Source organism: Phocoena phocoena, chromosome 5, assembly GCF_963924675.1.
Source record: "Phocoena phocoena chromosome 5, mPhoPho1.1, whole genome shotgun sequence".
Lineage (NCBI taxonomy): Eukaryota > Metazoa > Chordata > Mammalia > Artiodactyla > Phocoenidae > Phocoena > Phocoena phocoena.
The window spans coordinates 139,170,569-139,197,723 of NC_089223.1; the positions used below are offsets into that span (position 1 = coordinate 139,170,569).

The 27,155-nt window shown below is 54.4% G+C and overlaps 1 protein-coding gene across 3 annotated transcripts; it reads right to left on the reverse strand.

The window, feature by feature from the left end:
* Positions 1–1,597: 1,597 nt before the first annotated feature.
* Positions 1,598–27,043, reverse strand: TMEM175 (transmembrane protein 175). 3 transcript variants are annotated; one of them, XM_065877929.1, is made up of 10 exons: positions 12,157–12,309; positions 11,976–12,014; positions 10,263–10,357; positions 9,306–9,357; positions 9,128–9,163; positions 8,382–8,465; positions 7,859–8,023; positions 4,211–4,289; positions 3,937–4,072; positions 1,614–2,295 (listed from the first exon to the last, which is right to left on the reverse strand). In XM_065877929.1, the coding sequence occupies exons 1-10, from the start codon at positions 12,307–12,309 to the stop codon at positions 1,614–1,616; spliced, it is 1,521 nt and encodes a 506-aa protein (XP_065734001.1). The 3 variants fall into 3 exon arrangements, with proteins under 3 accessions (XP_065734002.1, XP_065734001.1, XP_065734000.1); XM_065877928.1 differs by having other exon boundaries at positions 10,263–10,360; XM_065877930.1 differs by lacking the exons at positions 9,128–9,163; positions 11,976–12,014 and adding an exon at positions 26,750–27,043 and having other exon boundaries at positions 1,598–2,295; positions 10,263–10,360; positions 12,157–12,317.
* Between the last annotated feature and the right edge of the window lie 112 nt (positions 27,044–27,155).

Consider the following 27,155-nt stretch of genomic DNA (forward strand, 5'->3'; position numbering starts at 1 on the left):
CTCTGGGGCCCGGGCCACTGTCCTGGAGGGCACGCACTCCTCCCCAGGTCCCTCTGCCACCTCTGACCCCTTCAGCCAGGCAGTGCTGTACCTCACCTCATGCCCCATGGGCTGTCCCCCTGGATGCTCCTACAGGGCAACTGGCTCTCTGGACCCTGGGGTTGCCCAGCACAGACACGGGACACCCTGGCCACTAGCTCTTTGGCCTCACCTCTCCACCGAGGGCTGTCCTGGGGGACATGCCTCTCCAGGCCTGGGTGGTGTCTGGCCGGCCCAGTCGGAACCTGGCTGGTGGCCCCGGAGTGACAGGGCTGGGATGGGAGGGCCCCGAGGAGGCCAGGTGGTGCCCAGGAGGTAGCAGGAGCCTGGCTGGGGGCCCAAAGGAAGTGCGGAGGGCGTGCAGCGGGAGTGGCTTTTATCAGCAAGGCCGATGCGGCACATGACCATTGCGACGCTCGGCCTCCCATTTGCCGACAGCACACGGGTGCCGTGCCCGCTGCTGGGCAGACGGGACTTGTATGATCTCCGTGCTTCTCCACGCGGAGACTTGGCGAAACAGGATGCAAACGTGGCTGTCTGGCCGGGCCACTTGCAGAGCCCCTACCACAGAACCCCAGAGTTTAGCCGGCCCAGAGTCCCGACCTGGTCCCCAGAAGAGCCCGACCCCAGCTGCCTGGGAGCCCCCAAAGCCCCAGAGAAGGGTCCACAAGCCCCTCTCCTGATTGCCTGGTCTCTTTGCCTTTGGCGCTGTCTTGCCACTGGGCCCTCGCACCCTGGGTGGTGGCCTTACCCTGACATTCGGCCCCCAACCTCGGACGTGGCCTGCCCAGCCCTGTACCCGCCAAGCTCGTGCCAAAACTGTCCAGACACGTGCATCGGAGCAGCCGTGGGTGGCGGCCCGTCCTCGCCACGCGCCTCTGGTAGCCGCTGTGTGTCCCCCAGGTCGGCGTCCCCGGGGGCGGCATCAGCTTTTGCTTTGCGGGCCCCGTTGGTCAATGTGGACCGTCTTGTAAATTTTGGTTCAGGTGAACGTGTCCTCTGTGCGTGCGTGAGTGAGTCTGTGTGCCCGGAGGGGCTGTGTGGGCTCTGCACCGCCCCCCCCTCATTTGTAACTTATCACCTAAAGGTGACCGTAATTTATATCTGGGACAAATACAGTCTGGGCGTCCTGTCCTGCTGCCGTCTCCTGCGTCTGTGCCTGAGGCCAGCGTGTTGGGGGAGGGGGTCTGGGATGTGGGGGCTGGTTGGATAGCCCAGCAGCTGCCAGGGCCCTCTGCCCGTGGGACGTGGGCCGAGTCGCAGGACGTGCTGCCTGTTGAGGACCCAGGCCACATCGCACACCCACACCCACCACGGGGCTGCGGCCGCAGCTGCCCCGGAACCACCCGCTGCCTGCGCCCCCCCCCCCCCCCACCACCGCGGCTCATCTCCACTCGGTCGAGGCAGACAACAGGCACGTGGGACACAGTGACGCTCCTGGGAGACTCTTGTCTGCAACAGTGGAAGACAGTCTGAGGGGCTGAGGTAGAGCATGAAACTTCACAAGGATAACAAAACCCGAGGCCGGGCCACCAGCCGGACACTTGGACCTCAGGCAGGGGACCGGGGCCGCACTAGCAGGGAGCGGGGAGGAGCGGGGACTGCGCGTCGTCCGTGGCTCCAGGCACCGGCCGGGTGTGTGTGGGCCGGGCTGGGCCCCGCAGGCCCCGCAGGCCCCGCAGGCTGGCCAGCGCCAGGCGCACCAGAAGCCGCAACAGGAGGAAGGTGAAGGGCACGGCGATCTGCATGGCGTGGAAGATGGCCGTGCTGAAGCTGCCGAGCACGCAGGTGCAGGCGAAGGCCAGCAGGCTGGCACCGGGGTAGAGCACGAGCTTGGCGAACATGAACGCGTGCTCCCGGCCCCCGAACCGCACCGAGGGCTGCAGCGTCTCCCCCTCCTGCAGCAGCGCCGTGGTCCAGATGGCGAACTGGAAGATGCTGGCGAAGAAAATGATGGCGCAGCTGACTCGCACGCTCTCCAGCTCGTCGTGGGGCCGCCTCGCGAAGGCCGACGTCTGCTGGTAGGCCAGGGGCAGCCCGCCCACGAAGGCCAGCGAGAGCGTGTTGAGCAGGCCCATGGGCTGCGTGGCCTTGCGGATGTGCAGGAAGAGCGAGTGGTGGGCGAACCAGAGCAGGCCCACCGTGGCGAAGGAGCCGAAGTAGGCCAGGAAGTGCGGCCCGGACGCGCTCAGCGCCGCCACTAGGCTGCCGTGGAACTTCACCTTCACGTCCTCGGAGTCTGGGACGTTGTCCTCACTGAGGGGTGAGATACACGGGATCTGCGGCGGCCCCACCTCGGGTGTCCGTCTCGGGCTGCCCGCCCCCACCCCGTCCCAGCCCCTGCGCGGGCTGCCGGCCCCCCGCACACTTGAACTTCAGATGAACGGACGGCGTACACTAAGACTGCGCGCGCCTGTGTTCACACACGCAGCGCCGTTCACCTGAAGTTCAAGTTCAACTGCAGCCTGTGTTTCCTTGGCTGACCGCAGCCCTGCCCGCCAGACCCTGGGCTGGTGAGCGGCACGGGGCCCTGAGCCCGCAGCCCCTCTGGCGCCCACGGGTGGGTGCTCCTGAGGCCTGCCCACCGTCCTGCAGCGGCCCGTCCACTTCGGGAGCGGTCCCACAGACCTGAAGGGCTTTGCCTCCGAGGTCCTCAGGTTCCTGGGCAGAACTTTATTTTAAGGAGCGATTCTAAGGCACATCCGGCCCAGGCTTCTCCCCACCGAGGTCATGGGGCTGCCGCCCTGCAGCCACGCAGCCCAGACACACCTCTGTGCCCATGATGGCAGCTGCACGTGTGCTGGTGGGGCTGGGGGCAGGAGACAGAGCCTGGGGGCTTCCTGGGGATCCCCAGCTGGGTCCTCGGGGCTGTGGTTCTGGGTGGAGGAAAGAACCCTGACCGCCCACCCCCCCCCACCCCGGGGTTCCCAGCCACAGCTGGCTCCTTGCTACCACCCAGCAGGGGACCCAAGCCAGCATGGCCTGGCTGCAGGGCAGAAGCAAAGCCAGATCACCCCAGAACCTTAGGTCTAGGTCTCAGAGATTGGTACCAATGGACATTTGCTCCCAATTTTTAAAAATTCACAAATTACAGTAGGAAAAAGCTACGAAGAGAAATTTAGGAGCATCAAGACCTTAGGTGAGGGGCTTCCCTGGTGGTGCAGTGGTTAGGAATCCGCCTGCCAATGCAGGGGACACGGGTTTGAGCCCTGGTCTGGGAAGATCCCACATGCCACAGAGCAACTAAGCCCGTGCGCCACACTACTGAACCTGTGCTCTAGAGCCCGCGAGCCACAACTACTGAGCCCACGTGCCGCAACTACTGAAGCCTGCGCGCCTGGAGCCCGTGCTCCGCAACGAGAAGCCACTGCAATGAGAAGCCCGTGCACTGCAACGGAGAGTAGCGCCCGCTCGCCGCAACCAGAGGAAGCCCGCGCGCAGCAACGAAGACCCAACGCAGCCAAAAATAAATAAATAAATTTATATTAAGGAAGAAAAGACCTTAGGCGATCAGTTACAGAACATAAATCAGAGCATTTTAACGTTAACAAAATAAGAACGTGCTGAAGTACGACCAAGGAATAAAAGGCTTAAAGAAAAGACGGAAGACTTGAAAAAGCAGCAGATAAAACAGATAAAATGACAACAGCTAAGGTTGGAACTGTGACAGACCGCAGAGGCTGCCTGGCCGAGCAGAAGCGCAGGAGTGAAGGGAAGAGGCGGGCTCGGAGCAGGAGAGGGGCGCGGGGAGCCGGGGCCGCCCACCCTGCGTGTGCAGCTCTGGGAAGGACGAGGACCGGGCCCTTCTCAGGCGGGAGCCCCTCGGGGAGGGTGGGCCGGGAGACCTCGGCGCCTCTGTGGGGCTGGTGGAGGAGTCTTGGCCCAGCGGGTCCTCACCAGATGTCCAGGATGAGCAGCGTGGCCACAATGGCGTAGACCCCGTCGCTGAAGGCCTCCACCCGTTCCTTGCTGAGCGGCTCGTGCAGATCAAAGGTGAAGATCTCTAGGCTGTGAGCCGGGGGCTCCCTGGGGCCTGTGGGAGGAGCAGCCAAGCCCTCAGGGCCTCGGGCCAGCTAGGAGGCCCCGCAGGGACGCCGCCTACCCGGCCCGTGTCCTGCGCGCCCCGGTGGCAGCCCCAGCACCCCACACTCCAGCCCCGCCTGGCACCTACCCACAAGCCTGGCTCTGCACCAGCCGGCGACCTTGCTGACGTAGGGCAGGAAGATGACTGTCGCCATCAGCAGGTACGCCTGCACGAGACAGGGCACGGGGCACGTCAGGGCGCGTGGTGCCTCCACCGAGGGGCCCAGCCAGGAATCCCACCCCAAAGCTGCCCGCCCAGAAGGGATTGCAGCTCGAGCAACAGGAGACGAAATGGGTGAATCATCCGTCATCAAGACAGAAACCTTCTGTGCATAGAAGAACATTACCGGGGGCTGAAGAGACACTGCACAGAACAGAGGTGTTTGCAGACCACACGCCTGGTAAGGGTTACTATCCAGGCTTCATAAGGAACCCCGACAGCTCCACGACGGAGAGACAAATAACCCAACTGAGAAATGGGCCATGGACTTGAACTGACATTTCTCCGAAGAAGAGACGCCGCCCCGACACGTGTGGGGAGGCGCTCAGCACCGCTAACACTCGGGGAAACGCCAGTCACAACCACGAGGAGAGCAGCGCATGCCTCGGGACGCTCCCAGCGGGAACAGGGAGCAGCCGTGCTGGGGTGGGGTGGGGCTGGAGCCCTGTGCGCCGTCGGCGGGAACGTAAATGGTGCAGCTGCTGGAGAACTGTCGGGAGGTTCCTCAGGAACTAAACAGGGAATCGCCACAGGACCCGGCAAGTCCACTTCTGGGCACACCCATGCTCACCGCAGCCACCGAGTGTCCGTGGGCGGGTGATGGGGCCCATCCACACAGTGGGGTACTACCGGCTAATGAAAAGGAAGGGAATCCTGACACCGGCGACGCGGATGCACCTTGAAAACATGCCGCGTGAGAGAAGCCAGACGTAGAAGCCCCCTATTTCATAATTCCACTTATATGAAGGAACCAGAATAAGCAAACCCCTACAGACAGAAAGTAGACTCGCAGTTTCTCGGGACTGAGGGTGGGGAGACAGGGAGTGGCTGCTCACGGGCTCAGGGTTTCTGTCTCGGGGGAATGAAAAGTCCCAGAACCAGAGGGAGGTGATGCACGGTGACGTCGGCAGTCAATGCCGCCGAGCTGCATGCCGCAGGTAAAATGGTCACAGTGGTCAATTTTTTGCTACGCGGACACCCAGTTATTTTAAACAGGGAGGCTGGCAGGCCAGGCGTGCTCCCGGGCCCGAGGTGGCCGCAGAAGGCTCTTCGCCCAGCCCTGTCGCCTTGGCCGGTGGCCCCTCTCAGCGAAGGGCTTCCACCCCGTCCTTCACAGCCATGCTTCAAGGTCACCTGGCACCTGGCCTGGTGAGGGGGCTCAGGAGACGACGGGCACCTCGGGGACAGACGGGGGGCGGCCGGCATCACAGCTCTGCTTACGACCTCCAGTCTCCACACGTCAGAAGGCCACACCATACACGTCACTCAACACACACACACCGAGGGGGTGGAGTGTCCCAGGTGCCTGGCAGGTGAGTGCAGAGGCCCCGGGGGGCGACGGTGGCCACGCAGGATCGGCGTGTGTTGTGTGTGTGCACGTGTGCTGTGGGGTAGGAGGGAACAGAACAGCCCGAGGGGGAGCCTGAGTCCCGGGGCGGGGGGCGATCCAAATGGCCGTGGGGACCTGCCCAGGTCTGGAGGAGCGCGAGTCCCGGGGCGGGGGGCGATCCAAATGGCCGCGGGGAACTGCCCAGGTCTGGAGGAGCGCGAGTCCCGGGGCGGGGGGCGATCCAAATGGCCGTGGGGACCTGCCCAGGTCTGGAGGAGCGCGAGTCCCGGGAGCAGCCGGCACAGGAAGCTGGCATGGGAGGCCCTGGGCCCCGAGTGCCACCAGTGGAGGAAGGTGGTCCAGAGGGAGGTCAGCACGGCCTGGGCCAGGGCAGTGAGCAGTGGCTGGCCCTGGAAGGTGGGCCCCGCACAGCGTCCCACGTGAGGGGAGGGGCTGGTGAGGACGCCTGGAAGGATGGCCGTGGGCTCGTGGGGAGGCTGCCAGGGGTGGGCCTGGGGGCCAGGAGGCTCTGACATGCCTCGTCTCACAGGGGACGAGGGGTCAGACCCCTACTGTGGGGAAGGAGCGGGAGGGACGGAGAGGAAGGGGCAAAAAACACAGCACAGAGAAACGACCGACCGCTCCCTCCGAGGCCGCAGACCCCCCAGCGCCACCGAGGACCCTCCTCTCCCCAGTGTGGCGGCCCAGCGCCCGCCTCCCGCCACTGTCATCCCGTGAGGGTGTGGCCACTGAGCAGGCTCATCGCGGTCCCCGGCAGCGCGCGGGGCCCTGTCTGCCTGCCCCAGGGCTTCCCGGGGCCAGTGTCCAGGCCCGGCCAGTGGGCACGGCCCCCGTGGGCCTCAGCTCTGCCCGCTTCTCCTGACCCAGGCCGCACGTACCACGTCCCAGCCGTGCCCTCCGTCCTCCAGGCGACGACCCTCACCGCCCCTCAGCCCCTGACCTTGTCCCCAGAGCCAGGAGGGGCTGTCCCACCGGAAGCCCGGACACAGTGGGCCCCTCAGTCCCGCCCTGCTGTCTCTCCGTGCCTCCCCATCGCCAGCCCCACCCTGCGACACCCCGCCTGACCCCGAGGGCCCCCGCAGCATCCCTCCCGCCCGAGAGGAGCGGGGCCCACCCGAGGCGCAGCCACTGTACGGCGAGGGGACCGAGTAGAAGCCCGAGGCCCGGCCCCACCTCACACGCCAGCGTCCACCCTCCCCTTTACCCACCCGTGGCCTGACCTGGGGCGCCCTGGACACTGGACCCCAGCCTCCAGCCCCAACCTCCAGGGTGCGGCTCTGCAGGCCTTGCCATCCTGTTTGTTTTAAACTTGGAATTCTCTTAAAACACTTACTAGATGTTTAGAGTAACGTTAACCGTTCGTGTTTCCACACGTCTCATGATGCTCTGGGTGTAGAGATTCACTTTACTTCACTAGAGCTCAGTTAAAGGCAGCAGCTGTGCGTCCAGCTTCTACAACCAGCTCTGGGACGGCGGCTCGCTAGGGTTTCCCTTCCCCTTCCCGGATGACGGAAGCTGCACCAGACCAATGTGCTCGCCAAGTCAGCCGTGGGCTCAGCGCCGGCAGCTCGGCCAGGACGGACCCTCCGTATACACTGTTGCTACCGCGTATAAAACGGAACTAATGAGAACCTACAGGGAACCCTACTCAGTGCTCTGCGGTGACCTAGATGGGAAGGAAATCCACAACAGAGGGGATGTATGTGTACGTAGAGCTGATTCACTGCTGCACAGCAGAAACTAACACGACGGGGTAAAGCAACTACACGCCACTAAAAAGAAGTAAATAAATAAATAAGTAAATTGAAAAAAGAAAAGCACGACCTGCAGGCTCGAGGGCGCCGTGGACGGAGTCCCGCACGGCTCTGCCCGCGCGGCTGCCATCTCTCCCTGGACGCTGGGGGTGCGTCCGCCCGGCCCTCGCCCAGCTCCATCCCCGCCTGCACCTCTCCCTTCTCCACTCGTCTCTCCTGCTCTGGAGTTTCTTTCTCCACTTTCTCTCTCTTCTGGCGGCTCATGTTCCTATGCACGCACGTCTTTAGAAGGCACGCGGCCTCCCGGGCCTACAGGGTGTGCGCCGTGTTTGCCCACGCGGGCTCCTCCCCGCAGAGCAGCCCCCCGGTGGGCCCCCCGCACAACCCCCCGGCGCCCCCACCCCGACTCACCACTGGGTAGAAGAAGAGGGAGAAGCCGGCCGCAGCCAAGCACAGCGCCGGGCCCCGGAGAACGATGCCCAGGATGTGCTGCCGGTAGAGGGCCCGGTGGGCCGAGCGCTCGATCTGGGGACTCAGCAGGTGTGGGCGGTGGAAGGCGTAGACCACGATCAGCGCCTGCGGGAGAGGCAGGCTGCAGGGTGCGAGCGGGGCCTCGGGTGGGGCTCGCTGCAGGATGTTCTGGGGGCGCAGAGTGGACGGGAGCCCTCGCTCTGCGCTGGGGGTCGGGTGTGGGTCTCACAGAGCCCCGCCTGAGGGTGCCGGCGGCCCCGTTTCACTCTCTCTCCCCGTCAGCACAGGAAGCCCAGGCCCCGAGTGTCTCTGGCTTTGCCCTGCCGCGGCCCACGCGGGTGCCCTGTGGCAGGTGCTGCGTGGCAGGTGGCGTCTGCACGGCTCCCGCCACGGGCGGCCCCGCACGCGCTACATCTCCTGCTCCACGAGGACGGGGTGTGAGGGCGGGGCGCCGGTGTCCTACCTGCACGGCCCCGACGGCCATCACACACACACAAAACAGGAGGATGCCCAAAGGCACCTCGGGGAAGGCCACCATCAGGGAAAACTGCAGCCAGAAAAAACCCCAGAATCAGGACCGCAGGCCCCAGGGCCCGTGAGCCCCGTGCGTCAGCTGGGCTCCACCGCTCAGCGGCAGAGCCGTCCTGGGTGGGAGCGGCCCGAGCCCTGGAGGCGTCTCTCTCACCAGAGCCGTCCCACCCAGAGCTGGAAGCCTTTAAAGCTGCGCGCGTATCAGACTCATAGACTCCCCAGACCCCAGTTCTCCGCGATGTGCTACGTACCCAGAGCCCCGCTCTCTGTCAGAACCAGAGGGAGCTGCGGGTGAGGAGACGGAGGGGTCACGTGCTGGGGACGAGCCCAGATCGGCCAGGAGGCCGAAGGGCTCCGGGGTTCAGGCAGGAGCCGAGAGCCTCAGGGAGCACGGAGAGGGCGCCCCTCACTGCGCCCCTGGAGGCCAGGCTGGTCTCCGCCCCTGACAGCCCCGCCTGGGGCCCTGGAAGCCTCCCCGCTCCGTCCAGCCTGGAAACCCAGGGTCGGCCCTTCCCCAGGAAACTTCTCTCCTCTCTGCAACCCCGTGGTCCAGGCCCCGGGCCTCCCAGTGGTCTGAGAGCTTCTGAGAAGGGAGCGCCTTAGGGTCAGAGCCCTCCTGTGCAGGAGGGCAGGCTGGACCCGCAGGTGGAAGAGGGGGCGGAAATCCCTGGAACTCACTGTGAACGGCAGGAAGGTGATGCTCATCATGCAGGCCTGGGAGGGCGGGAGGGAGGGAGGGAGGGGTGCTGAGGGCGGCGTGCGGGGCCCTGGGAGTGGGCACGTCCCAGCCCGCACACCCAGGAGGGGGCACCCACCGGGGAGCTGAGCACAGGCAGAAGCCAAAGGAGAAACTCACCAGGTTAAGCAGGGCAAGCGTATCGTCTATCTTCCCAACAACCTGGAACAATCTCAACAATTTAAGGAAAACAGGAAAAGTCATGCTGTCAGTAAATGTGGTTCTAACGGCATCAAATACAGACATTCATACGACAGAGACGGTCTCACACCGAGACGGAAAGACGTGGGCAGAAGCCTGAAAACGGAGGCCGGAAGCAGGCAGAGCTCCCAAGGCCCCGGCCCCTCCCCGGCCCCCACACGGTCCCCCCCAGGGTTCTGGTCCACGAGAACGTGGCCTTCTCCCCCCACTGGGGAGGTCTGCACTGCTGGGGGGCGTTCTGGAACCGAGACGCCAGCACCCCAGCCCATCCCCACCCACCTCCGGGGGTCCTCCTGGTCCTTGCGCCCCGTCGGGGGCTAAGGTGATGCCCACAGCTCTGGGGCCCTGTCCCCCTTGGGTCCTAAGGAACCTTTTCCTCCTTAACCGAGAGCTCGGGCCCTGGAGCGTGTGTCCCGAGGCCCCAGCCTCCTCACCAGAGTCCAGGGACCAGGACGGAGGGGCCGTGCACAGCACGTGTGTCACAGTGCAGTAGAGGTGGGCAGCCCACAGCCCTGCCCTTGCCCTGCCCGGGCTCACGGCGGCCCGAGCAGCGCTGCACCCGGCACCCCGTTCATCGTCCCGGGCCTGGGGTGTAAGCCCTGTTGCTGCCGTGTGCAGAGGAGATAGCAGAGGCCTGACCCGGCAGGGGGCGCCGGGGCAGGGGAGGGGAGGGGCAGCCCACTAACATGACCCCTCGTGACTCAGCCCCAGAGGGCGGGGCCGCCATCCACCCCGAGGACAGCTCATCAGTGCTGAGTGCACCCCCACTGCCACCCTGACCCTCGGCCAGGGCGAGGCCACACCTGCTGGGCACACACCCAGCCAGCCACAGAGATGTGGCTGCCAGCCCAGAAACAGGCCCCAGCCTGCCCGTACCTCGTGTGTGCCGCCCAGGCCACAGTCACGATGAGGAAGGTCATCAGGTACACAGCGATCCTCGTCGCTAGAAGTTTCTGGACACTCTTGTCAAACTCCTGGAACAGAAGAGCGTCACCATCAGACGCAGATTCACCCGTGGCAGCCGGCGGCCCCGCCCCCGGGCGCCAGGCCCTGGGGGGCCGGAGAAGTACCTGGGAGCCCTCGCCTCCCCCCACCAAGGCTCAGCCACAGTCCCGGGCTGTCCCTGAGGCCCCTGCGGAGGCCCCCCATCTTCCCAACATGGCAGGCCCCCAGAAATGCCAGCTCTGGAGGCAGAGAAGTCTCCGTCGAGCCTCTCCCGGGATCCTGGCAGGGTGGCCACAGGCCGTGAGGCCGCACGAAGTCACGGCGTCGCCGGGTAAGGGATCCCGAAGCAACTGCGAGGCCTGGCGAGAGGGCCGCGGTGTCTGGACGCCAGGTGACGGGCTGCGCAGGAAGCTGGGCCCCAGGCCGGGAGAGGGTTTTACGCTTTGTCAGCAAAAACTCCAAATGCAACCTTGCCCGTGTCTGCTGCTCCTCTGAGACCACATGGGCAGCACCGTTTCCAGATCCCTGGGTCCCTCTGGCCTTGATGAACCTTCTCCTTCATGTCAGGACCATCCTCAGCGCCTTCCCTGAGGGGGTCTCCCCGCCTCCGCGGAAGCTTCTGGCTCAGAGCCCTCTCGTGGGTCAACAGAGGTCACGACCCCGAACGCAGAGAGGCAAGGAGCTCCAGGCCCGCGCATCCCATCCCCTCCCGCATCTCACGTGCACACCCACCACCCTGTTCTGAGATTGGTGGCACCAAGGTCCCCAGAAGGCTCTGGAGCGGGCACAGCCAGGAGAGCGTCGAGGCCCCCGGTGGGCACACGGCTTTCCTGAGCTTGGCTGGAGCGCAGCCCCCAGGCCCCCTTTGGGGAGGGGGTGCCCCGGAGCAGAGGAAGCCGCACGGGGCCCTTTGCTCACCGTGCCAGGTGCCAGTCGCCAAGGTCAGGCTCCACCATCATTTCTGTTTAATTCTCATCCAAACGCTACGAGCAGTAGCGCTGTCACCTCCCGCAGGTGACTCCCGGCAGCGTCCAGGCTAAGTGTGCTGGTTGGCCTGCAGCCAGACCACGGCCACACGTCCTGGGCCAGCACTGCGCATCCTGGAGCCCAGAGGTGACACCCGCTCGACGTGAGGGGCCCAAAGAGCCGTGCTCGCACACACACACGCCCGCGAACTCCGAATGTCTCCCGGAATCACGTCCGGTTTCTGAGGTGCCGAGACGTGTGGCCATTTTACTTATAAAATGGAAATATTCCAAATTGACTAGCAATGGAAACTCTGCTTTACAGAAACCTCGTTTCCCACTCACCTCCCTGCTCGTGGCGCAGGCCCACGCCCAGCAGGCCGGCCGCCCTCTGCCCCCAAGCACCTGCTCTGAGAGGCACGCCAGTGCGACAGACAGAGAGCCCAGGGAGCTTCCCCGCGACGCCTGCCGGCACAGTCCGCGCCAGCCTCCAGGCGCTCCTGCATTGCTCAGGGCTCAGCGCGAGGGCACCGGGGCTGGATGGCATCGCTGGGGGACGTGGCGGATGGCCTGGCCCTCCCAGCCGGGTACGCCCGAGTGGAGACTGGCCTCGAGCTCAGGGCCTGAGCCTCCTGGACCCTCGCCCGCACACCAGACACTGCAGACTGTTCCCAAGTACCTGTTCCGGGGAGATCTCCGTGTGGGTCACAGGCAGGATCTAGGAGAACAGACACAACACGAACCTGGGAACACTTCTTGGGCTGGGCACCGACCGCTCCCTGGACGCCACGTGCCGGGGGCGCAGGCCAGTGTGGGCGGCTCCTCCCCACACCCCCAGTGGCCGCGGGGCCCGCACGGACCATTACGGTGGCAATGATGGACAGAAGCGCGTCGCTGAAGCTGAGCATGCGATGCGAACTCTGGATCCCGTCAGCCGTGTCCTCGTCCTGTGAGCCCGTGGAGGAGGCTCCCTGCCCACCTAGGGCCGGCTCTGGGGTCCGGGGCCCAGACATGGTGGTGCCTGGGAAGAAGCACAGGTCTGAGCCCGTGGGGTGCTCCTGGGGGCCGTGACACAGGCTGGGTGGGGCTGGGCAGAGGGGCCCTGCCGCTGCTTCCTCTGCCCTGTTCTCCTCTCCCAGTCAGCCTTCTAGAAGAGGGGCCTGTGACCTGGGAGACACACCCTGCGACCGTGTCCCCTCTAGGGACAGGAGAGGCAAGCGGAGGCACACGGCACGTATGGTGGGTGCTCCGGGGCTGGGCGTGACACCCTCGACCCCAACCAGACACCACCGTGTCCCTGCTCCCACTGCACCCTGCATCACAGCCATGATGCGACCTTTGGGGGAGTCAAGGTCCTGCGTGGAAAGCCAGCTGCCCCGGCTGCTGCCCCACTGGAGGGCGCTCTCGCTCCTCCTGTTGGCAGGCGGCCTGGGGGACTGGTCGGGCACCCGCCAGCGAAGCCCCCACGGCAGAGCTCCCTGGACAAGTCAGTATCAGAGGTGGGCTGGGAAGACAAGCGAGGTGCCAGCTGACGGGGCTCCGGGCAGAAGAGATGCCAGTGCCTCCTGGGAACGGAGTCGGGGCCCCGCAGCGGGAACTCCGGGGGGCAGGCCGTGGCCGCTAGGAGGCACCAGGCTCCTTGCTTAAGGGCAGCATGCGTCCTCTGCCACGGAGCTTGCCTGGGCAGAGGGCCAGCATCGAGAGGTCGGGGCTGGAGTCATCCGCAAATGCTATCAGAGAGGACGGGATGCCCCGCGGTGGCGTGCGGGAAGCACTGCGCCGAGGCGCCCGGGACGGAGCTGAAGGGGGTCCGGAGCGCAGGACGCCAGGGCTCCCTCGGACGGGTGGCCCGAGTGGTAAACCCCCCGAGAGGGAAGACTGGAAGCGAAAGGGCGCCCTGGTCTTCACCCTGAAGAGGACACTGCCGACCCTGGCAAAGCGCCAGGAGCCTGAGGGAGAGGGAGAGTGAGGCGGAGGAGCTCCGAGGGGCGGCCGGATGTCAAAACTAACAGCCGAGCCTCCCAGGACAAGACAAAACCAGAACCCCGCCCCCAGAGTGCAGAAGGGAGGCTCACGGGGACTTCCGGACAGGAAGGACAAAGTGCGGATACACGTGCGAGATACGCAGCAGCCCGGGAGGTGCAAAGGGAGCCGATGAGAGGTCAGCTCTGCGCAGGCGGCAAGGGCGTGGGGGATGCAGAAGCTGGCAGGGGGTGCAGGGCACCTCAGCCACCGGGAGACCACTCAGCAGCTGGTCAGGGCTGCGGCGCCCACCCCTAGGCGGCCAGCCCCAGGGTGCACACGAGGTGGGGACTGCGGGCCTCGCGGAGCAGTTCACCTCGACACTGAAAGCCACACACGCTCTGACTGACAGGTGGCACATCATTAACCACTAAGGGAGCTGCTACCAAGGGCTGTAGACTGTCTGTGTCCCGAATATGCACGTGTCGCATGTCGAGCCCCACCCCGGGGGATGGGATAGAAGGTGGGGCCTCTGGAGGTGACTAGGTTAGAGGAGGCCGGGAGGGTGGGTCCCAGGATGGGATCGGTGCCCTGACAGGATGGGACCGGCGTGCTCCCTCCCTCTGCTGTGTGTCTACAGGCCGGGACGTGGCCTCACGGGAAACTGAACTGGCTGCCACCCTGATCTGGGACTTCCAGCCTCCAGGACTGTGAGAAATGAAGTCCTGTTGTCTAAGGTCCCAGCCCGTGGCATTTTGTCGTGGCAGCCAGAGCAGACTGAGACAGTAAATGACAACAGACGAAACAACCTACATGCATAAACTCAGAGGCACAACGCTGAGAGGGATGGATCACGTGCAGAAAGACGCACATTGTGTCGCACCACTGATGTACACACACACACCAGTGAGAGCACAGTAACACAAAACAGGACAGCACTGCGGTGACCCAGGCAGGGAGGGGTGGAGGACGGGTGCGGATGTATCTCTAATTTCTCTCTCACTGGACCCACTTTTTAAAGTTTACACACAGGAAGAATCACTCCTTCTGGTGCCAGCGCCGAGATGTAGACAAATGCACAAGGCGTGTAACCGTGGCCCCAGTCACAAAGCAGTTCTGTCCCCGAGCAGTGCCTTTGGGGGCAGGCCTTCCTCGACCCAAACCCTGGCCACCGCTTGTGTCTTCTGTTGCTGTCGTTTTGCCCTTTCCAGATTGTCCCGTAAATGGCCTTGTACCCAGAGACCCTCTTGAGCCTGGCTTCCTTTACTCAGCACGGCGCGTCTGAGACGTGCCCGTGTCTCGGGAGTATCAGGAACATGGCTTTTACTGCTGTGTAGTTAATTGTACTGCATGAACGTACCTGTTTATCCATCCACAAGTTGAGAAACAGGTCATTCACGGTTTTAGCAGTTCAGAATAAAGACACTATAAAGATGCACACACAGGTATTTGTGTAAACCTGTTTTATTTCTCTTGGGCGAATACCTCAGAGGGGGTCTGCTGGGTCATTTAGTAAGTACGGGTCATCTTTATCTGCCAAACTGTTGACCACAGCAGCCGCAGCACTCTGCATTCCCACCCTCAGCGTGTGAGAGCTGCATCTGCTCCTATCCTCGACAGCACTTGGTTTGGAGGGCCTTTTCAAAATTTAATGATTTTTTTTTTTTTTTTTTTTTTTTTGCGGTACGCGGGCCTCTCACTGTTGTGGCCTCTCCCGGTAAGCAGGCCTCTCACTGTCGTGGCCTCCCCCGCTGCGGAGCACGGGCTCCGGACGCGCAGGCTCAGCGGCCATGGCTCGCGGGCCCAGCCGCTCTGCGGCACGTGGGATCCTCCCGGACCGGGGCACGAACCCGCGTCCCCTGCATCGGCAGGCGGACTCTCGACCACTGCGCCACCAGGGAAGCCCCTATTTAATGAACTTCTAATTATAGCTGTGCCGAGAGACGTGCGGCCTCCCCGTGGTTTAATTTGCACTTTCGTATCGACCAGCTGGGCATTCTCACATGCCTGCTTTAAAACTGCACATCTTCTGTGGCAAAGTGTCTGCTAGAATCTTTTGTTCACTTTTTTGAGGAGTTATTTGTATTCTTACTGAATTTTGAGAGTTCCTTCCACATCGTGGTTAGAAGTTCGGTGTTAGATATGTAATTCGCAGGCATTTCCTCGCAGTTTGTGGCTTGTCCTTCCGTCTCTTACCTCTTCAGAAGAACGGCAGTTTTAAACTCTGGCGGGACTTCCCTGGTAGTCCAGTGGTTGAGACTTCACCTTCCAATGCACGGGGTGCGGGTTCAGTCCCTGGTTGGGGAGCTGGGATCCCATGTGACTCAAGGCCAAGAAACCAAACGTGAAGCAGGGGCAGCACTGTGACGAATTCAGCTGAGACCTTGGAGATGGTCCACATCCAACAATCTTTATACCTGGACGAATCCCAAGTCGCCGCCTTCTCATTTCTGGATCACTCTCGTGGCGTCCTATCTGACAACGCTTTGCTTAACCCAAGAGCACAAAAACTTTCTGTTTTCTTTTAGAAGTTTTAAAGTTTGAGGTTTTACTTTTGATCTACGATCAATTTTGAGTTCATTTTATATAACATACAAAGTATAGTCAAGTTTCCCTTTCTTGCAGTTGGACGTCTGGTTTTTCCAACACTTCTTGTTGAAAAAACTGTCCCTTCTCCACTGAAGTGCCTTTGCACACACCCTGGTCAAAAACTAACAGACCGCGTTTGTGTGGGCCCATCTGGGGAGTGTCCATTCTGTCCCACTGACTATGCATTTATCCTTTGCCAGTTTCACACTGCCTTGATTATAGCTTCATAGTAAGTCTTGATATCTGCTAGAGTCCTCCAACTCTGTTTTTTTTTCCAAAACGGTTTGGATTATTCTAGTTCCTTTGCCTCTCTCTCATATGCCCCTGCTTGTTGGGCCCCTTTCATAGTTGCTACAGGAAGAAAGATGGGGTACAGCAGCCCTCACTGCCCAGGCCCACAACTGGGAACTGGCCTAGGGTCAAAGCCACGAGGAAGAAGAGTGAAAAAATGGAAAACTCACAAGTGTGGTCACTGATTCAAGTTCCAACTGCCTTTCCAACCTATTGCCTTTTGCATACTTTTTCTTTTAATATTTTGTCCAGAGTTTTTACCTGTAATCAGCGGGAGAGGCAGCCTGAAGGGGACTTCCTCATCTTCGCCAGCACGAAACTTAATACTTTTTTCTTTTAATTTTTTAAAAAATATTTATTTATTTGGCTGCGTCAGGTCTTAGCTGCAGCATGAGGGATCTCTCGTTGCAGCGCGCAGGCTCTCTAGTTGTGGCACGCGGGCTCAGTAGTTGTGGCACACAGGCTCTAGAGCGCAGCAGCTTCATTGCCCCGTGGCACGTGGGATCTTAGTTCCCTGACTGGGGATCGGACCCGCGTCCCCTGCACTGGAAGGCAGATTCTTAACCACTGGAGCACCAGGGAAGTCCTTAAACTTAATACTTTACTTTACAGGAGGGAGGGAGAGAGAGGAGCTGAGAAGAGCAGGCAGAGGGGTGAAGGGAAAAGAAGACCATCCGGACAAAAATAAGACAAAAGCTAATGTGTTTCTTGAGGCACGGGTTAATTTGGGGAAACAGATGTCCATTACATTGCTTTCTATACTTTTTGTATGTTTAAGTTTCTTTCAATTAAATTTTAGTTTTAAAAAGTCAGTAAATATCAAATATAGACACAAAAATCCTCAACAAAATGTTGACAAATGGATTCTGCAACATATAAAAAGAATTATATACCATGCTAAGTTTTATTCCAGGAACATAAGGTTGGTTTAAAATTAAAAAATCAATTACTGGAACACACCATATCAATAGAAAAAAAGACAAAAACGATCATCTTAATAAATGCAGAAAAAGCATTTGACAAAATATAACACCTCTTCATGATAAAAACTAGTCAACAAAATAGGAATGGAAGGAAATTTCCTCAACCTGATACAGGGCTAATATCACACTCAACGGTGAGACTGAAAACCACCCGCCTCAGATCAGTGACAAGACGAGGATGTCTGCTCTCAGCACATCTATGCAACACTGCTCGGGGTTCTAACCATGGCAACTATGCAAGACAACGAAACAGAAGGCATAGAGCCTGGAAAGAAAGAAGTAAAACTGTCTCTATTTGCAGATGATGTGATTCTGTATATAGAAAATCCTAAGGAATCCACACAAGAAAACTATTAGAACTAATAAATGAGTTCAGCAAGTTTGCAGGAAATGAGATCAATATATAAAATAACTGCATTGCTATTCACTAGCAATAACCAATCTGAGAATAAATTTAAGAAAACAATTACATTTATAATAGTATCAAAAATACTTAGGAACAAATTTAACAAAGGAGTACAGGGACTCCCCTGGTGGTCCAGTGAAAAAGAATCCACCTTACAATGCAGGGGACACGGGTTCGATCCCTGGTCAGGGAACTAAGATCCCACATGCCACGGGGCAACTAAGCTTGCGCGCCACAATTACTGAGCTCACGTGCCTCAACTAGAGCCCGCGTGCCACAACTACAGAGCCCACACGCTCTGGAGCCCGTGCGCCACAACTACAGAGCCCACACGCTCTGGAGCCCACGTGCCCTGGAGCCTGCGCGCCACAACTAGAGAGGAGAAAACCTGCACGCCACAACTAGAGAGAAGCCCGTGCACCACAACAAAGAGCCCGCGCACTGCAAGGAAAGATCCTGCATGCCTCAATGAAGATCCCGCGTGCCGCAGCTAAGACCTGATGCAGCCAAAAATAAATTAATTAAATAAATAAATAATCTTTAAAAAAAAAGGAGTACAAAACATTGTTGAAAGAGATTAAAGAAGACCTCAATGAGTGAAAAGACATCCTCTATTCATGGATTAGAAAATTCAATATTGTTAGCATGGCAATACTTCCCAAATTGGTCTACAGATTCAATGCAATCCCTATCAAAATTCCAGCTGCCTTCCATGTAGAAATTTACAAGCTGACCCTAAAATTCATATGGAAATTTAAGGGACCCCTGGCTATTTAAGGAGTAGCCAAAACAATCTTGAAAAAGAACAAACCTGAGGACTCACACTTCTCAATTTCAAAACTTAGTGCAAAAGCTATGGTAATCAAGTCGGTGCAGTACCGGCATACAGACAGACATATAGATCAATGGAAGAGAATTGACAGTTCAGAAGTAAACCACTACATTTATGGTTAACTGATTTGCAATAGGGTGTCAAAGCCATTCAATGGGGAAAGAATAGTCTTTTCAACAAGTATTGCTGGGACAACTGGATATCCACACACAAAAGAATGAATTTAGATACTACCTCATGCCACGTACAAAAATTAACTAAAAATGGATCGAAGACCTAAATGTAAGCGCTAAAACACTGGAGAAAATCGTCATGGCCTCGTATTTGGCAAAGAGTTCTTAAGTACAACACCAAAAGCACAAGCAACGACAAAAAATAAATTGGAGTTCATCGAAATGTTACCTTTTGTGCCTCAAGGGACACTACTAAGAAAGTGAAAGACAATCCATAGAATGGGAGGAAATATTTGCAAGTCATGTATCTAGTAAGACTCTAGCATCCAAAATATATACAGGACTCTTACAACGCAACAGTAAAAAGACAACCCAATTCAAAGAATGGGCAAAGGATGTGAAAAGACGTTTCTCCACAGGAGATATCCTAGTAGTCAATAAGCACATGAAAAGATGTTCAGCATTACTGGGTTGCGTTAGGGAAAAGCGAATCAAAACCACGAGACAGTCACCCTCCAGGATGTGGCCATAATACAAGTAAATGATGGACAACAGCAACTCTTGGTGAGGCTGTGGAGAAAACGGAGCCCCTGTGCACTGCTGGGCGGGAATGTAAACGGTGCGGCTGCTGTGCAGTATGGAGGGTCCTCAAAGAATTAAGCAGAGAATTAACAGAGGATCCAGCAATTCCACTTCTCGGTATATACTCAAAGGAATGGAAAGCAGAAACTCGAAGAGATATTTGTACACCAATGATCACAGCAGCATTGTTTGCAATAGCCAAGAGGTGGAAGCGACGCCAGTGTTCATCTACAGATGAACGTCTGAAGAAAATGTGGCATCTCCATCTACAATGAAATATTATCCAACCTTAAAAAGGAAGACATTCTCACATGCTATGACATGGTTGAATCTTGAGGACACTATGCTAAGTGAAATAAGCCAGGCACAGAAGGATAAATACTGTCTGATCCCACTTATATGAGGTCCCTAGAGGAGTCAAGTTCGTAAGCAAAGAAAGTAGAAGGGTGGTTGGCAGGAGCTGGGGGGAGAGGTGGGAGTTACTGCTTAATAGGGCCAGAGTTTCAGCTTTGCAAGATGAAGAGTTCTGTGGACGGATGGTGGGGACGGCTGCACAGCAATGTGAATGCACTTAATGCCACTGAACTGTGCTCTCAAAAAGGGTTAAGATGGTAAATTTTGTTACGTGCATATTACATGGCTAAAAAAAAAGCACCTGGCACATAAGTGTTCAAAAACATGTCAGCTACACCTAACCTTCATCACACACGAGTTTTTAAGACTCATGGTGATGAATGAAAGAACACCAGACTGAAGGTCGAGGAGTGGAGTTGAGAAATAATTTTTCTTAAGATGGAAGAGACTGAAGAATTGTTAAATTCCGATGGCAGGAAGAGGGAGTTGAAAATTCCTATAACAGAGAGGAGGTAACTGAAGGCTCGTGACCCTGCAGAGCCACGCAGGGTGCTGGCTACGCCTCAGGGTGTGGTGGGGCAGAGGTGTCCTGGGCGGGCTCAGTCTGGGAAAGCTCAGAATGGGAAATGCCCGAGTGCTGTCTGGAGATATTTATGACAAAATGACAATGAGAACAATATGTGACATCTGTCCAACATTTACTAAGTACCAAGCATTGTTCCAAGTACTTTATATGTCCTGTTTCTTCTAATTCTCAAACAATGCTGTGAGGATTATTGAAAGACAAATAATGACTCTGTGTGTATGTGTGTGCGTCTAATAGTGAGAGCTCGGTGTGCATCAAAGTGCAAGGAGTTTGATAAGGCTGGAGCACAGGCTCAAACTGGGAGGTGTACCTGAAGTATAAGGCAGGACTAAATCACAAAGAGCCTTGTAAGCTCCTTCAGGAGTGTGGAAATTATTGGGAAGACTATGCAGCGACTGTGTACTTTTCTTTACATACATACATATAAACATATGTATGTATTATATTCCGTATACAAGTCCATTATCAAATATTTTCTCCCAGTATGGGCTGTCGTTTCATTCTCTCAACATGTAAAAAAATATATATATATATTTATATATTTATGTGTGTGTATATATATATTTATGTGTGTATATATATATGTGTGTATATATATATTTATATATTTGTGTGTATATATATTTATATATTTATGTGTGTATATATATATATTTATGTGTATATATATTTATATATTTATGTGTATATATATATATTTATATATTTGTGTGTATATATATACACACACATATATATTTAAATCAACAGACTATTTTTTTTTAAGCAGTTTTAGGTCTGCAGAATAATCGAAGGAAAAGTACAGAGAACTCCCATATACCTGTTCATTCCCCCCACCCTTTTCCCCACCATTAACATCTTACATTAGTGTGGCACAGTTAATGAGCCAACACCGACACACTGACACATCGTGTTGTAGTTTTATGGGTGCTGACAAATGCATGACTTGTATTCACCACTGTAGTACCATACGGAACGATTTCACAGCCCTAAAAATCCCCTGTGCTCCCCCTATTCATCCCTCCCTCCCCCCGAAACCCCTAGCAACCATGGACCTTTCCACTGTCTCCAGTTTTGCCTTTTCCAGAATGTCATGCAGTTGGAATCTAACAGTATGTGTCATTTTCAGACTGGCTTCTCTCACTTGGTGACATGCTTCTAAGGTCCTCCGTGTCTTTTTGTGGCTTGTAGCTCATTTCTATTTATTATTGAATAATACTCCATTTTATAGATTCACCACAGTTTATCCATTCACCTACTGAAGCACACCTGCAACAATGTATTGTGAAGTTCTTAAGTTTGATGAAGTCCTGTTTATCTATTTTTTAAAATTTATTTATTTATTTTTGGCTGTGTTGGGTCTTTGTTGCTGTGCGCAGGCTTTCTCTAGTTGCGGCGAGCAGGGGCTACTCTTCGTTGCAGTGCGCAGGCTTCTCGTTGCAGTGGCTTCTCTTGCTGCAGACCACAGGCACGCAGGCTTCCGTAGTTGCAGCACGCAGGCTCAGTAGTTGTGGCTCACGGTCTTAGCTGCTCCGCGGCATGTGGGATCTTCCTGGACCAGGGCTGGAACCCGGGTCCCCTGCATTGGCAGATGGATTCTCAACCACTGCGCAACCAGGGAAGCCTGTTTATCTATTTTTTATGGATTGTACTTTGGTGTCATATCAGACACTCTCACAGATTGTTTTCTGGAAGTTTTATGGGTTTTTTCATATATGATGCAGTGTATGGATTAACATTCTTTCTTTAAACATATGGATATCCAATCCTCCCAGCACCGCTTGTTGAAAAGACTACCCTTTCTCCAATTACCTCTATTCCTTATTCACAATCAACTGAACATATTTATACTCATGGGCCCATTTCTGGACTTTTTATTCTGTTCCACTGATCTACTTATACCTTTATACCAACACCACACTATTTGGAGTACTGAAATTAGATCGCATAAGTCATAAAAATCTGTCCTTGTTCAAACTTGCTTTGGCTATTCAGGCTCTTTCGCAGTTCCGAATGAATTTTAAGATCAGTGTGTCAATTAAAAACAAGTCTGCTGGGATTTTAATTGGAATGGCATTGAGTCTATAGATTAATTTGATGTCCTAACGACCCTGAATTTTCTAAGTTAATGAATACTGTGCACCTTTCCACTTATTAAGGTCTTCAGTGTCTCTGAGCAAAACCTTTTTAGTTTTCAGTTATAAGTCTTGCACATCTATTTCAGATTTATCCCAAAGATTTGGTATCTTTTGATGCTCCTGTAAATAGTGGTTTTTTTTCTAATTTCAACTTCCAATATTTGTTGCTAGTTATTTAGAAATATGCAATAACTTTTTATTTATTTTGCATATTAACCTTGTATCCTGCAACCCTGCTAAAGTCACTAGTTCTAGTAGCTCTTTCTGTAGTTTCCATGCATTTTTTAACCTAGAACAATGATTCTCAACTGAGGGCAATTTTGCCCCTCAAGGGACATTTGCAATGCCTGGAGACATTTTTTTTTCCTAAGACTTTTTTTTGATGTGGACCATTTTTAAAGTCTTTATTAAATTTGTTCCACTATTGCTTCTATGTTTTGGTGTTTTGGCTGCGAGTCACGTGGGATCTTAGCTCCCCGAAGATCATGTGATCTTCAAATAAACAATCTTCCTTATTCCTTTTCAATATGGAAGCTTTTCATTTCTTTTTCTTTTCTTTTTTTTTTTTAAAGGCAGAGGACTCAGTGAGTGAAGGTAGTGGGATGGAAATTAACTAGCTCATCTTTTTTTTAAAAATAAATAAATTTATTTATTTATTTATTTTTGGCTGTGTTGGGTCTTCGTTTGTGTGCAAGGGCTTTCTCTAGTTGCGGCGAGCGGGGGCCACTCTTCATGGCGGTGCGCAGACCTCTCACTGTCGCAGCCTCTCGTTGCGGAGCACAGGCTCCAGACATGCAGGCTCAGTAGCTGTGGCTCATGGGCCTAGCTGCTCCACGGCATGTGGGATCCTCCCAGACCAGGGCTCGAACCCGTGTCCCCTGCATTAGCTGGCAGATTCTCAACCACTGCGCCACCAGGGAAGCCCCTAATTTCTTTTTCTTGCCTCATTACATTGGCTAGAATTTCTAGTACAATGTTGAATAGAAATGGTGAGACCAGAGACTTGTTCCCAATCTTGGAGGGAAAAAAACATCCAGTCTTTCATCATTCCATAGGTCAGCTATAGGTTTTTCATAGACGTCCTTATTATGTTGAGGAAGTTTTCATTTTATTCCTAGTTTGCTGAAAGTTTTTTTTTTTTTTAAATCAGGAAATTGATGCTGGATTTTGTCAAATGCTTTTTCTTTTTTTTAATTTTTTTTTCATCTGTGCCGGTCAGCATGTGGGATCTTAGTTCCCCTATCAGGGATCAAACCCGTGCTCCCTGGAGTGGTAGTGTGGAGTCAACCACTGGACCACCAGGGACGTCCCCGTCAGATGCTTTTTCTATGTCTATTGAGATGACTGATTTGGTTTTCTTTTTCACTGTAATACTGTAAATTACATTGATCCATTTTTTAATACAAAGCCAACTTTGCAATCCTAAGATGAACCTCACTTGGTTATGTTGTATTATCCTTTTTATATAGTATTGGATTCAGTTTGCTAAAAAATGTTTTAAAAGAATTTTTATATCTTTGTCATGAGGAACATTAGTCTGCAGTTTTCTTTTCTTGTAATGCCTGTGTCAAACTTCGGCATTAGAAAAATGGTATCCTTATAGAATGAGCTGGCGTTCATATTTCCTTCTTTCAATTTTAAGAATCTATATAGAATTGGTATTATTTCTTCTTTAGTTTGGTAGAATTCCCAGTAAAGCCATCTAGGTATGGAATTTTCTTTTAGGAAAAGTTTTTAACTACAAATTCAATGCTTTAATAGTTATAGAGCTATCTAGGTTATCTATTTCTTCTGGAGTGAGTTTTGGCATTGTCTTCCAAGGAATTTGTTCCTTTAGTGCAAGTCGCTGAATTTATTGGCATAAAGTTGTTCATGTTCTCCGATTACCCTTTTGGCAATGATGTCATCACCTTCATTCATGATATTGTTAACCCTTTTTTTTCCTTGTTCAACCTGGCCAGAAATTTCTCTTTTTTATTTATCTTCTCAAAGACTCAGCTTTTGGTTTCATTGATTTTCTCTATTGTTTTTGTCTTCTATTTCATTGATTTCTGCTGGTATTTATTATTTCCCTTTTTGTACTTACTTTGAGTTTCATTTGCTCTTATTTTTCTAGTTTATTAAGATGAATGATTTGAGACCTATCTTCTAGTAGTGTTTTAGCCACAAATTTTGAAATGCTGCATTTTCATTTAGTTCAAAATTTTAATTTCCCTTTTGATTTCTCCTTTGACCTATGGGTAATTTAAAAGTGAGTCAGTCAGTTCTCAAACATTTGGATGATTTTCCAGAGATATGCTATTGATATCTAGCTTAATTCCACTGTGGTCAGAAAACATATTTGCCCAGAATATGATCCATCTTGGTAAATGCTGTTTATATATTTGATAACGTGTATTCTACAAATGTCCATTAAATCAAGTTGCTGGTGTCATTCAACTCTACCATACGCTTGGTCACTTTCTGGGTATTTGTTCTATCATTATCTGAGAAAGAAGTATTGAAATCTCCAACTACAGTTGTGGGTTTGTCTATCTCTCCTTGCACTACTACTAGTTTTTGCTTCATGTATTTAAAAGCTTTATTATCAGGGGCAGAACTGTTTAAGATTGTTATGTCTTTTCATGAATTCACCCTTTCATCATTATGAAATAATCTTAACTTCTGATTATAGTCTTTTGTTATGAAATTTACTACAAAGGGACAGGTTTGGTGATGAAGACTATAAATTCAGTTTTAGACATATATATATATATGACATGTATACATGAGCTATCTCATGTATATGAGAGATACCTAAGAACAAATGTCTAAGAGTTCAGAAGGGAAGTGTGATCTGGAGACACAGATCTGGATTAAGATGGTGTTACTATAGCACCTAGTGCAGTGTCAGTATAAAAAGTGCTCCATCAGTATGAAACACAAAGTCTGAATAGACTCTTGTCTCCAAAGTAATTACACTATTAAAAACCTCCACGCAAATGTAGGTCATACCAGAATAAACCCACAGCCTCCAAACTCAGACGAGCCCTGGACTACATCATGCTTTCTAGTGAGTTATTCACTAGGTTTTCCACAAAAGCTATTTTAGATCTTTCCCACACTGCTCAAATCTTAGTTTTCTTACCTCCCTTCCCATTTTCGGGAGACGTTTTCTTCTCCTTATTCACAGTGAAAACAGAAGAAAACAGAGAATTCCTTTGCTTTCAGTCCAATAAACACATAAAGTTACCTGCAACTACAACCCACCTTCCTCCCTTCCTTTTACGATAAAAAGCGATTTTCTTACATCCAAAGTGAACACTTCCCTATGCTCTGGATGGCATTCCCTCCTACCGTCTAGGGGACCACTTTGCACCTGTCCCTTCTTTCCCAGCAGACACTGACTGGCCCCCTTCCATCAGCTGGAGGCTGCTCAGCAATCTCCTATCCTACAACCTCTCAACATCCATCATAACTCTAGTTCCCACACTTTCTTCTCCATAGCCAAACTTACTGAGTTACCTCCACTTACCATCTCTCTCTCCATTTCTTTACTCTTCCACTCAGGGTAATGGAGAGTTCCCAATGAAACAATTTATTCTTGGCAAGGTCACCAAAGATCTCATTGTTGCTAAATCCAACACACATCTTTTCCTACTTTTCCTACTTTTAAATGACATTTGACACTTCTAATTACCACCACCCTCCCCAACATCTTTCTTTGGCCCAGTAACATAAAGCTTAGTTTTTTTTTTTTTTTGGCAGTACACGGGCCTCTCACTGCTGTGGCCTCTCCCGTTGCGGAGCACAGGCTCCGGGCACGCAGGCTCAGCGGCCATGGCTCATGGGGCTAGCCACTCCGCGGCATGTGGGATCCTCCCGGATCGGGGCATGAACCCGCGTCCCCTGCATCGGCAGGCGGACTCTCCACCACTGCGCCACCAGGGAAGCCCTCTCTTACGTCTTATTCCTGCTTCCCTGGCTGCTCCTCCCCTCTGAAGACTGTACCCTCTTTCTAACTGCGGTGTCCCCTTGGTGCGCTCTTCCAAGTCAACTACCACCTACATGCTAGGGTCAACCAAATACAGCCTGGGCTCTTTCCTGAGCCCCCAGTCCTTGTATTCCATTTACCAGACGAACACACCGGCTGAAAAAGCCACGTAACTTGTGTGGACTTCTAGCTGTACCACTAGCTGTAGCAACAAGACCCTGGCCACCTGGCCAGGTAATGACACTGCTGAGCACATTTTGCACCCAAAGGCGGGGTGTGGGGTGCAGGATTAACTATACTGTACGTTCTCCAAAATAATCTAGGATCATTAAGGCGAATACATAAAAAGATACTGCAAGCAGTAAAGCACTGCATGAACGAAGCTGCTTTATTATAAGGATAACGCACGTTAGCCCGCCTGGAAAGATATTTTTAGTAGCTTGAAATTCTAGGCGGGTTAAGATGCTGTCTGGGGCTTTCGGCTCCAGTTCTCAGTTTGGGGATGAACACTCCACACCAGGACCTACAGGAAGCAGCCGGGCACACAAACGAGCCAAGGGATCAGGCGAGTGGTGGTGTCTTACCTGAGGGGGCAGCTCTAGGTGACGGGTGACACGCGGTATTCTGGGTCCAATGCTGACAGATCTGACTTTTCTACAGAAGCTACAAAACTCGGTTTCTACAATTAACCTCTTCAGTCTTTCAGTAACAACCAACTCGTTAAAAAGACGGACACTGCGGGCCCCCCGGCGCTCCGAGCACAAGACCCGATCCTCCCGCCGTGCGGCCCAGCCCCGGGAGCCCCCGAGCACCAGCCTCCGCGGAAACGGCCACGTGGGGACGGTTGAGCGCCGCGCCGGGGTGCAGACCACCCAGGGATAGCCACTGCCGCCGCCGCCAGCCCTCTGTTAGCGCGACAACCGAAAACCGTTCCGAGGCCTGCGGCACCGCGCACGGGCACTGCCCCTCCCCCCGCCGGCACCCCGCCCT

What these genes read in the sequence shown, in the direction of transcription:
- TMEM175 (XM_065877928.1), bottom strand. Translation starts at nt 12,309, where the DNA reads ATGTCTGGGCCCCGGACCCCAGAGCCGGCCCTAGGTGGGCAGGGAGCC. An exon ending in TGGCCGTCGGGGCCGTGCAG is followed by an intron (nt 8,024 to 8,381) that starts GTAGGACACCGG and finishes CCTCTCCCGCAG; the next exon opens with GCGCTGATCGTGGTCTACGC. An exon ending in GTGCAGAGCCAGGCTTGTGG is followed by an intron (nt 4,073 to 4,210) that starts GTAGGTGCCAGG and finishes CTCCTCCCACAG; the next exon opens with GCCCCAGGGAGCCCCCGGCT.